General features: G+C 45.2%; 1 protein-coding gene across 4 annotated transcripts in view; it reads left to right on the top strand.

Moving 5' to 3' along the window:
* CREB5 (cAMP responsive element binding protein 5) overlaps positions 1 to 12,934 on the top strand; it is a 775,500-nt gene that overhangs the window by 254,290 nt on the left and 508,276 nt on the right. For all 4 annotated transcript variants that reach the window (XM_063921974.1, XM_063921972.1, XM_063921973.1 and 1 more), the window contains one exon: positions 5,378 to 5,471. In XM_063921974.1, the coding sequence (XP_063778044.1) occupies positions 5,378 to 5,471 (94 nt within the window). The remainder of the gene's footprint in view (positions 1 to 5,377; positions 5,472 to 12,934) is intronic.

The raw sequence follows: 12,934 nt of genomic DNA, 5'->3' as shown, positions 1-12,934 counted from the left end.
TTATTACAAAACACTTGAACGGAATTTAGAGATCTTTCTTCTCAGTTATCAAAAGCAATGGGCATATAAAGTTAATCATATAGCATTATCTCTGATTATACAGAGTTGCCCCTCATTATAGTATGTAACACACTTAGGGTGTATTTATACATACACACTTCTATAAGAGATCACTTGCAGGCATAACAGTGCTACATGCAGGGCCGGTGCAAGGCTTCTCGGCACCCTAGGCAATACTTCTGCCTGCTGCCCACCCCCCCCCCACACACACACACACACACACACACACACACACACCCTACATAGACATCATTTACTGACACATACACTACATAGACACCACTTGCTGGCAAAAATTCAGACACCACTTACTGACACACAGACACCACTTACACAAACACCCCTTACTGTCCCAAATGCACACAGACACCACTTACTGACACAAACACACACAGACACCACTTACTGACACACACACGCACCCTACATAGACACGACTTACTGACACACACACACACACACACACACACACACACACACTACATAGACACCACTTACTGACAAGAATGCAGACACCACTTACTGACACACAGATACCATTTACTGACACAAATGCACACAGACACCACTTACTGACACAAACACACTAAACAGACACCACTTACTGAAATAAGGTGAGAGGGTAACAGACGGGTGTCCGCTGCTTCTTGCAGGTGTCTTCCCGCTTTGTCATCCATGGACCCGGCTGTCTTCTTCTCAGTGCAGCCTCCTCCTCCATGCCCTTTCCTGCTAGTGTTATTCCTACTATTGTGGTGGCAGACGTGGGCCGGGTTCTCTGGGACACCCGCTTATATCGCCTTGCCTTATTCTGAAGTAGGCTGGCGCAGTGGAGCCGGGACAGAAAAGCACCTCTCCAGCCCTGGGACACAAAGGTGCTGGTAAAAAGATGCAGGAGGAGGGGGAGGCAGCGGGTAACATTAGAGAGCGAGAGCGGGAGGGGGGGGGGGAGGCGTGCTAGTGACAACATGATGTGGGAGCCACAGCATGCGGGATCCAATCGCGGGGGGGGTACGGACATCAAGATGCAGGAATCGCGGGGGGGTACGGATATAAAGATGCAGGAGGGGGCTGGTAACATTCGGGAACACAATCGTGCGGGGGGATGAGCGGGTGACAAGATGCGGCGGGGGGTAACATTCGGGAGCCCAATCGCAGGGAGGGAGCGAGCAACATGACACAGGTGTCAATCGCGGGGGGAGCTGCCAGCTGGCAATATGCGGGACTCGGGAGCCTAATCACGGTTGGGGGCACATGCTGCAGTCTGAACATTACAATATGTGGGGCGGCGGTATAACTATGCTGGGTGTTCTGCTATCGCGGAGGTGGGGGGGAAGGCAGGATTGCAGAAACAGGAGGAAAGAACAGTGCGGTGCCGCCCTCCAGTGGTCGCCGCCCATAGGCAGCTGCCTAAAGCTGCCTAGTGGTAGCGCCGGCCCTGGCTACATGTATCTAAACTGACTGAATAACTCTAATATTACATGTGCTTAACACAAGTTGATAAGGATATTATGGCAATATGATACAATAAATTAATAATTATATATACATATATTTGTTATTGGCGGCTGACCAGTGCGCAGGGGGCCATATTTTAAACACCTTTTCCTATCTTTTCACTAGTATCTGTTTTTTAAAATATTTTGCAAGTTTTTATTCATTATTCACGAATTAAAAGTTACGTTTTATAAGAATCCATGTGCACCATCATAAGGCAATTCTGTGTTCTTCTGTTTGTACCTATTTGTCAAGGAGCAGGTACTAGAGAAGCAGTCGGGGTCCAGTCAGAGAAGCAGGGAACAGTAAAAAAGCAAAAAAGTCCAGCACCAGTTAACTACTATGTCACAGGGATGCTAAAACTAACAAGAAGGCTAAGCCTACCAGAGGGAACAAGCCACCCTATTCTAATTGATGGTAGTAGTCAGAGCCGGCCCTAACCAATATGATGCCCTAGGCAAGATTTTGGCTGGTGCCCCCTAGCACCACCGCTGGTTCTGCCTCTGACCTTGCACCTCTTTCCCAGCACTATCACCCCTCACCCATAGCAGTCCTTGTACCCCCTATATTTTAAATAGGAACAGTTCGCACATTTGACGCACAGCTCAAAAAGGGGCATCTTCTTGCTGGGAATGGGCATGGCCACACAATAGTAACCCCAATTCCAATAACGCCACACAGTACTGCAACTTTATTCACATTTTATCTTGCGATAGTGTCCATAATTCATATTACATCCCACAGTAGTATCACTTTACCTTATAAACGTTTCTCCTCACAGTAGAACCCCTTATTCACATTACATCACACTGAATTGCTCCTTATTCACATTACACCACACCTTATTGCTCTTTATTCACATTAGATGACACAGTAGTGCCCTTTCTATATGCAACGCCACATAGTAGAGCACCTTATACACATAATGCCACACATTAGTAATGCATTTATACACAATTCCACACAGTAATGCCCCTTACACATGAGACACATTAATGTCCTTATAAACATAATGCACCTTACACATTATGACAACCTTTATTAATGCCCTTTTACACATAATGTCCCTTACACATATGCCGCACATTATTAATGCCCTTATACACATATTGACACACATAGTGCCCCCTACACATGTGCTGCACATTATTAGTGCCCTTATGCACACAATGACACACATAGTGGCCCTTTACACATATGTTGCACATTATTAATGTATTTTTACATGACACACATAATGCTCCTTACACATATTCCGAACACTACTGCACAACCAACCCACTCACATACACACAGCACTCACACTTCCACTAACACTGTGACCTCTGCCTCTGCTTGGATACAGATGTGTCCTCACAAATCTTGCATCAATGCTAACGTCGGGCACCTTTTTTTTAATGAAAATGCATCTTATTTGCATTGCTATGTGGCTAGGATGCACAAGCAGCTTCTGATTAAACTGATATGCAGCATGCCTTTATACTGTGTGAGGGGTGGTCTTCTGTATACCGGCGGTCGGGCTCCCGGCGCTCAGTATACCGGCGCCGGGAGCCCGACAGCCGGCATACCGACACTTATTTTCCCTCGTGGGGGTCCACGACCCCCATAGAGGGGGAATAAAATAGTGTGGCGCGCGTAGCGTGGCGAGCGCAGCGAGCCCGCAAGGGGCTCATTTGCCCTCGCCACACTGTCGGTAAGCCGGCGGTCGGGCTCTCGGCGCCGGTATGCTGGTCGCCAGGAGCCCGACCGCCGGCCAGTCGTAGTGAACCCTGTGTGAGACTGTGGCTGTATCTGCATATGAAATGCTACACACAGAATATAGGCATGCTGCATATCATTTTAATCAGCAGAAGCTGCTGATGCCCCTAGTCATATCAAATGCCCTAGGCAATTGCCTAGTTTACCTATGCCTATGGCCGGCTCTGGTAGTAGTAGTAGTAGTTGTAATATTAAAGTAATAACGGAGTAGCCGTCCCAGCTGCAGAGCTGAGGCAGCACAGGAAGAAGTGTCCCGGCAGATTCGCAACAGAGCCTATGCTACAGTGCGGAGGCTCGCAGCATCCTAGCTGCCTAGCAACGGTTGATACGGAGCGGGCTACCAAGATTGCACCTATACCGTGACTGGATTTATTACTAGGCGAACCTAGGCAGTCACTTAGGATGCCAGTGTACTGAATAAGTGACATAATGTGACTTATTCAGTGTCTAAATTGTCACCTCCACGCAGTGTCGGACTGGAGCATGAAGGGCCCACTGAGGGGATGCCGTGATAACGGACCATGTTTAGTGGTGTAGCCACTCTGCAGATTGGGTGTGGCCAGCCGCCACAGAAGTTTGGCTAAGCATTTGAGAGTGCATGGTCTGGGCCCCTTGATATATTTAGATAGTAAATACTGCTAGTGCATGCATGATAATGTACCAGATTAATAACAGCAATGCACTATAGAATATACACCATTGTCCTGTACAGCAAGGTTACATATGTGAATAATTCAAGTGCACAGTCTGGAATCTGATCCCTGGAGGAGGAGGTGGACCCCCAGGTAGTGGGGCCCATAGTGGTTACCCCTGTGGGCCAGTCCAACACTGCCTCCATGTCCCACACAGTGTTGGCTGCTAACGTGACGGGGCAGCAGCCACAAGTTACTTACCTGTGAAGCTGCCACATGCCATTAATCTATGTTAGTAAAGGGTTGTGTTATGAGACGCACGGTTATGATGTCATAGTCAAACGCCACACTCCTAAAAATAGAAGATGCTGGCCTACCCCCACTTCACAGTATGGGGTCTATGTACGAAGCATTGGAAAGAGATAAAGTGTAGAGCGATAAAGTACCAGCCAATCAACACCTGTCATTCAACACAGCCTGTAACATGGTAGTTAGGAGTTGATTGGCTGGTAATCTGTGTCCACTTTTTCTCTCTACAAAGCTTAGTACATAGACCCTTATGTAAGAAAGGAGGGGAGTGACCACACACCAGCTCTGACCTCAGTCCTCTCATTGGGTGTGGTATTGAAAGTCGACAGTAACTAGGTCGACAATGTCTAGGTCGACCACTATTGGTCGACAGTAACTAGGTCGACAGGGTGTCTAGGTCGACAGGGTCTTTAGGTCGACATGTTCTAGGTCGACAGGTCAAAAGGTCGTCATGAGTTTTTAATGTTATTTTGGTGTCGTTTTCTTCGTAGAGTGACCGGGAACCCCAATTAGTGCACCGCGTCCCCTCGCATGGCTCGCTTCACTCGCCATGCTTCGGTCATGGTGCCTTCGCTCCGCTACCGCTTCGCTCGGCATAGATTACCGTTCCAATCGTAGTCCACGTGGATCATTAAGTATGAAAAGGTTCAAAAAAAGAAAAAAATTGTGAAAAACTAATGTCGACCTTTTGACCTGTCGACCTAGAACATGTCGACCTAAAGACCCTGTCGACTTAGACACCCTGTCGACCTAGTTACTGTCGCCCAATAGTGGTCGACCTAGACATTGTCGACCTAGTTACTGACGACTTTCAGTCCGGATCCCCTCTCATTATGAGAGAATAAGTCACCTTGGGTGAAGACACAACATGCACTAGTCGATGTCTAGATTTCGGCCCAGGCTGCATGCAGCTGGTTGCCCTTTTGTTATTGTTTATACCTAACACAGGTAATTAGTTTTTATTCTGTAAGTAAGTACTTACTGTAAGTAATTTTTAGTCACGTATTCATATAATAGAATCATGTTACTGTGTTACTGTTTTAACTCTTTCTTTTTTTTTTCTTGTACTGAAATTCTCTGGCAAGGATTTATTACACATTTATGCATTTTTTTTTGTTTTATAGCGATTCCCCACTGAGGATCACTTGATGATTCACAGGCACAAGCATGAAATGACCCTGAAGTTTCCTTCAATAAAGAATGATAACATGCTGTCAGGTAAATTATGACTTATTATACACTGAGATATCATACAAATAATCATTTTTTTTTTTAATGTTTAAATCTAAATTTAGCCTTTTGTCCTACAAAAAACATTTCCCATGAATATGTAAAATGAATTTGCGGAATTTCACAGATGCAGGAATTGTTTAAGTAAATTTTAAAAAATGTAGGTAAATGGGAGTTATGGTGGTCACAGCGAATTCAGCACAACTGCGGAGCCTCTTTTTCTGCACCTTCTTGCCGGTCAAGTCCATTTCAATGCTGTGACAACACCACTGTAAAAGCAATCTCTGGGTTGGTGGATGCTGGAAAAATACACCAGGCAGGACGCGACCCCCTTAATTCATTTAAACGTATACTCAGTTTTGATCCCTGAGAATGAATAGGCTATAAAGTAGAGATAATAATAATAATAATAATATACTTTATTTGTCATTAACAAAATCGACAACGAAAAGGTCAATGAAAATACAATCAGAATCTCACAAAGCCATGAGAATAACAGTAACATTTTGCCACATTTTGGAAACATTTGCACACAACCTACTGATCATTTAACAGCCGGATAGCAGTTGGAAAAAAGCTATTTGACATGCGGTTTGTATGAGCGCGGATACTCCTGAACCGTTTTAAAGATGGCAGTCTTTCAAAGATCAAACAATTTGGATGACTCTCGTCAGTAAGTATACTCCTAGCTTTCCTTAATACGTTTCTAATATACAAGTCTTTCATACTTGGCAGAGGCACCCCAATGGTCCTACTGGCAGTTTTCACCACCCTCTCGAAAGCTATTCGTTCCGCTACAGTGCAATTTCCAAACCACACTATCATCCCGTACGTAAAAACACTCTCTACGATACTATGATAAAACCTAACCAAAGTGCATGTGCTTGAACAAACAGCTCTAAGCCTCCTCAAAAAGAAAAGGCGTTTCTGCGCCTTTTTAACCAAAAAGAGACTATTCACAGACCAAGTTAGGTAATTTGTAATATATGTACCTAAAAATTTAAAAGAGACCACCTCCTCAATCGGCTTTCCATCCAAGGACATAGGAAATAATGGTCTATTACAACCCCGCCTAAAATCAACAACCATTTCCTTTGTTTTAGACGTGTTTAAAACCAAACAGTTTGCTTTACTCCATTCCAGTAAGCGTAAAATTTCGGATCTATAAGATGACTCATCGTTACCACTTATCAGACCAACAACTGCCGTGTCGTCTGCAAATTTCACCACTTTAACGGAATCAGTAGTTGAAAAACAATCATGCGTAAATAAAGAATACAGTAACGGGCTCAGGACGCACCCTTGTGGGACCCCCGTACTTATACAGATCTCACCAGACATAATTTTACCAAGCCTGACTACTTGCGGCCTAGCTGTCAAAAAGTTTAAAATCCAATTGCACGTGAACCCATTTACGCCTAGGTTAAAAAGCTTAGAGACCAAAGATGTTGGTACAATAGTATTAAACGCGGAACTAAAATCCACAAATAAAATTCTCACATAAGTCCCTTTCTTCTCTAAGTGGGTCTGTGCCTGGTGTAAAACAGTCAGGGCTGCGTCCTCTGTGGACCTATTCTGCCGATACGCAAATTGGAAGGGATCAAAGTTTGCAGGAAAGTGGGATTTAATATGTTTTAACATCAGCCGTTCGAAGCATTTCATGACTAATGATGTTAGCGCAATGGGCCGATAATCATCTAAACATTTTGGTACACCCTTTTTGGGTATGGGGATAATTTCTGTGTACTTAAAACACTTGGGTATTTTACAGACCTGCAGAGAGATATTAAATATTACTGTAAAAATCCCAGCTAATTCATTACAGCATTTCCTAAGAACTTTTCCTTGAATCCCGTCTGGGCCAGCAGATTTGCCCGTACTAACACCTCTAAGACACTTCAGCACCTCTTGCTCATCCAAGACTAACGAGGTCTCACCAGGTCTAATCCCAACCGCTTCGACACTGGTCGAATCATGTCTATCAAATCTTGAATAAAAGATGTTTAAATCTTCCGCCATAGTGCTATTTACTGCACTTGGCACCGCCTTTCTAGGTTTATAATCCGTAATATATTGCAGACTGCGCCACATACTCTTTGCGTCATTACACTGCTTTAACTTGTCCTCCATTTCAATTGAAAATTCCCTTTTTGCCTTTTTTATCCCTCTCCTCAAATCCGCTCTGGCAATTGAGTATGCTTCCTTGTCCCCTAATTTAAAAGCTATATCCCTTGATTTTAACAATGAACGAACTTCGGAGGCATGATCACCAGGACTGCAGATAAGGCAGATAATTCAAGTACTTTCACTGGGAGAAAAGTAGTGTGCTGAATTCCGCAAAGCAGGGAATATCACTGCACAAACCTCCGCTCAATTATCATTATCATATAACGGAGGTTATTCAGAGATGGTCGCATAGCAGGAAAATCTGTGATCACACTACTCACATGCTGCGGGCCACCCAGCACAGGGCAAGGCCGTTCAGAATGTGTGGCTCTGCCCCGCGATGCGGACGCAATTCAGTTGAAATCAAATCGAATAGAGGTTGACCACTGCCTACGCAGCATGTCTCGTTTTCTAGGAAACGCAGGCGACGTCATCGGCAGGCCCCTGAAAATGGCCATGACCTATGATTTAACCAATTTGTATGAACAACAGGATTTGTCCATTTTCCAGTCTTTGGGAGCAGCAACTTAACTAGACTGGTGTGGACAGTGCTCAGCACACAGCGCATACGCCCTGAGGACGGAGAACTGTCCGCATCACCGACAGTGTACTGTCTATGCACTGCTGCCAGCTGCAGCGCTGCATGCTGTAATGTGTATAGCGGTGCACCCAGTTCCTTCTCTACCGGGCACGTCACTACATACATTACAGCAGACAGCACTGCAGCTGCCCGTCTGTGTGCTCCACCCTATCCCAGCTTCCCCTTCTCCTGCAATGCTCTGCTCAACTCCCCATGACCTGCCCACTTAAATGTCTAGCTGGTGGGGATGGAGCCTCCTGGCAGAACAGAAAAACAGTGCCATGCACAAGTTCAAAGATGCCGCAACTCGCACCCATCTGTACATGATGGAGGCGTCAAGGTACGAGGGTGGGGTGGGGTGGGGTGGGGGGGTTGTTCTGCAGGAAATATACACTGCACTGCACAGCAACTTATCATGCAGAAAATGTGTAATCATTCACAATGAAGCTTACAGTCTACGTTCCTTACCACGTGCTGTTCAGAGACAAATTAAGCTGCTGGTATACGTGTGGAGTCAGGGTCGGACTGGCCCACAGGGGTACAGGGGAAACCACCGGTGGGCCCCACTTCATGAGAGTCCACCCCCTCCTCTAAGGAGATTCCAGACTGTGCACTTGTATTATACATGGTAGATATGTTGCATTACACTGCACAAGACAATTGTGTATTTCAAGCCTCTGTGAAGGCTGGCCACACCCCTTTTGTAGGCTGGCCACATTGATAAGTATGGGCCCCCTATCACTGCATTCCCCTGGTGGGCCCTTCATGCCCCAGTCCAACACTGTGTGGAGTATAGGAGGAAATACTGCTCTCCCCTGGAAAACGCAGGAGAACATACAAACTATGCACAGAGAGGGAGCTGGCCAGGACCAAACGTGATCTTATGACCTGTGAGGCAGCAACTCTAGGAGGGCAATTCAGAGCTGATCGCTGCTGTGCGTTTTCGCACAGCATGCTATCAGATCTGAACTGCACATGCGTACGCATCGCAATGCGCAGGCGCAACGGACGGCTGCAAAGGGGATCGACGGTTAGCGACGGGTTTATGCAGAGGATCCATTCGCACGGGCGTTCACAAGTAGATTGACAGGAAGAGTGCGTTTGTGGGTGGCAACTGACCGTTTTCAAGGAGTGTCTGGAAAAACGCAGGCATGTCCAAGCGTTGGAAGGGAGGGTGTCTGACGTCAAATCCGGTCCTGAACAGACTGAAGTGATGGCAGCGGCTGAGTATGTCCTGGGCTGCGCAGAGACTGCACAAAATCAGTGTGTGCAGCTCTGCTACACATGCGTTCGCACACTTGCACAGCGAAAATACACTCCCCCTGCAGTCGGCGACTATCTGAACGCAGGACTGCAAAAATTCCTTTCTAGTGATGAGCTCTGAATTACCCCTTATGTACTGAGATGCCGCATCTCCTGAGGTGGTCCATTAGGGATATAAATAACTTTGAGTCAGTGACCATAAAACTCACTTTTCCTTAGCACCATTTTGTGCATTTGTCAAAGGAAAAGTTCAACTTTGTGACCATGTACGTAAGTAGACACCATACACTGTAAGCCCCAATGTCTCCCTAAATATATAAAAAGTACAAATATTGCATAATTTTGCGTGGAAAATAGAAATGCAGTTTCAACTCTTATGATTTATGGCCAACCATGTGGCCAGTTAATGGCTAATCATTGTCATGCTGTCATGGTGATGGGCCTATTTTTGTGTGGATGCCTGGAGCTGAAACTCCATCCGCCCCATTGTTAATCTGGCCCTGGCTGCAGGTGTTACCCCTACAGGAGATAGAGGGCCTGCAGTAAAGTCAAGTGCTAAATACAGTCTGATAGATTACTGGGTCTGTCTGGTGTGTGGTGTAATGTGAATAATGGACACTACTGTGCGGTGTAATGTGAATTGGTACCATTCTTTGGCCATGCCTCTTACCCATGAACTCACTGCCCTTTATTTTTATCCCTATTTCAAATATGGGGTGAGGGCACCAATTTTCTTATTGCATATGGCACCAAAATGTCTAGTTACAGCGCTGTTTTGGAGCAAATGGTCGATTGTCATTTGCTCTCATCCATTAATAGATTTTAATTCCAACCAGCTTGATCTGGCAGATGATCTGCAAGATAATTGTATAGTGTATGCCCAGCTATATCTACATAACCTCCTATGATAGTCAAGTTACATTTATTGGTTTACAAATGCTATTTAATATATCCTTTGTAAGGTTGATATACCTTATGTAGGATATATTCAGAGTACAGATAGAGAAGTTGGCCATACCAACTAATCAGCTTCTATCTGTCATTTTATAGCATGTACTTGGCAAATGATAGCTAGAAGCTGATTGGTTAGATACATCTCTTCCCTAGTCTCATACAGAAATATTTCCTTAGAAAAGGCAACAGCCACAAATATACAGTAGAATTATTGGTCCAAATTACTTTGAGGAGTAGTTGGCCATAAACTAATATGATTTCACTCCTGAATTTTAACCAGTTAATTACTGCAAAAGGGCAGATTATAGTCTGCATTATTTCTCTCCAAGTATGCTTGCTTGGGCAACTAAAGGGTTGAATTTTATTGTCCCATAGATGTCTTTTTTATTCTGTTTTGCATGTGCTTGTATTCTAATGATATTCCGTTTTTTGGGGGTATTATAGTCTCCTATTTTTATCAGATTCAGTTGTATTAATAGCACCTTTTATGTTGACACTGCATATTATAATTGTTTCAAAGAAATTTGAGCCTGATATGCTTCAGTAATTTATTTTAACTCCTTTAGCTCAGTGAGTAACTGAAATGTATTTTTATTCTCAGGTACCCACATGCAAAATGCAGAATAAGCCAAGGCATAATAATACAAAACCTTCAAGAAGCAAGTGCAATCAGACAATAATAAATATAAGACATATACAGACATGCAGGACAAAACATGTCACCAGAATTCCTGTGTGTGTGGCTTATAGTAACAATGTGCTGTTTTCCTAGTGACTCCTATAGTGACACCATAAACCTAGGCAGATCGACAAGGGAATGCGGTCATGTGACCGGCACTCGGGATCCCGGCGCTCGCCATGCCGACGCTGGAATCCCGACCAATCAAAATGCCACACGCCGGAATGCGACACACAGGGTCTGTTCCCACTTGAGGGTATCCACGACACCCATGGAGTGGGAATAGAACCTGTGGCGAGCGCAGCGAGCCACCAAGCCCGCTGTGTGGCGAGCGCAGCCCTGTTGCGCTTGCCACCCTGCCAGCATTCTGCTGCCGGGATCCTGGGCGCCGGAAAAACTTTACCAACCCTCATAAAGCTATGTGCAGATATGTTCATATCGGTTCTTAGCATCCAGCAACCTGCTTGTGAATACTGCCGGTTATAACTTAGTGTTTTGACTATGACATTTTCAGTGATTATGTTTTCATTTTCCCAATCTCCCGGTTAACTCCCCCTAGCGGTCCCAACTGCTAATCACTCTGCGAGTAAATCCTCACTACAAGCACGATCGCAAAGGTACCTAGGCGTGTGCGCAGTGCGATCGCAGCACATGCACCGTCTGCTGATAATCGCTCTGTGCGAAAACATCAGCATTGCATGAATTAGGCCTATAGCCTGAAGGTAACTTTATACAATATTTGTAATAATTTTGTGCACAAAGTTTGTGTACATTGAACCATCTGAAAGCAAAAGTGTCACTATCTCAGTCTCACTAAAACAATTTCAGATTTTGGGATATTTGGGATTTAGCAGACGTACGGGGGACATTTACTAAGCAGTGATAAGAGCGGAGAAGTGAGCCAGTGGAGAAGTTTACCCATCAACCAATCAGCAGCTCTGTATAATTTTATAGTATGCAAATTATAGATGTTACTTCAGTGCTGATTGGTTGCCATGGGCAACTTCACCACTGGCTCATTTCTCTACTTCATATCACTGCTTAATAAATGACCCCCATAACCTGTAATCCATTTTTAATAAAAATAATTTTCCCCAAAAGGACCCAAGGCGCTTCATCCATTAAAAAAATAAACGTTTACAAGATTTAAGCCACTATAGATGAGATGTGGGCATGATAAAGACTTCTTTGAACTTTTTGTAGTTTAGATGGGTGTGGTATGAAATGTCCATACTCAGAATATCAACACTGCTTTTTAAGCCTAACCCTAATTTCAAGTGTTTACAATAACTACTGGCTACAAGAAGCTGCTGGTTCCTTGTAGGAAGCAAGGTTGGATTAGCCCACAGGGGTACAGGGGGAACCCCCTTGGGCCCCACTACCTGTGGGCCCACCTCCTCATCTAGGGATCAGGTTCCAGGCTGTGCACTTGAATTATATGGTATGCATATGCTACCTTCAGTAGCGGATCTTGCCATGGGCAAGCAGTACTTTTGCCCGGGGCGACGCTTTCCGGAGGGCGCCGCAACATGGCAAGATCCGCCACTGTGCCCCCGCTGTGCCCGCCGCTGGTCCCCCGCTTTGAAGGGAACCAGACGCTAAGCGTCTAGTTTCCCTTCATGGAGAGGACTGTGCTGTGCGGTGCGCGATGCGTCATCGCGCACCGCACAGCAAAGGTCCTCTCCATGAAGGGAAACTAGACGCTAAGCGTCTAGTTTCTCTTCATGGAGAGGACCTTTGCTGTGCGGTGCGCGATGACGTCACAGCGCACCTCACAGCATAGTGGCACAGACACTAGGGGTCTAGTGT

The sequence above is a fragment of the Pseudophryne corroboree genome, chromosome 5 (assembly GCF_028390025.1).
Source record: "Pseudophryne corroboree isolate aPseCor3 chromosome 5, aPseCor3.hap2, whole genome shotgun sequence".
Classification (NCBI taxonomy): Eukaryota; Metazoa; Chordata; class Amphibia; order Anura; family Myobatrachidae; genus Pseudophryne; species Pseudophryne corroboree.
This window is presented reverse-complemented; position numbering and strand designations above follow the sequence as displayed.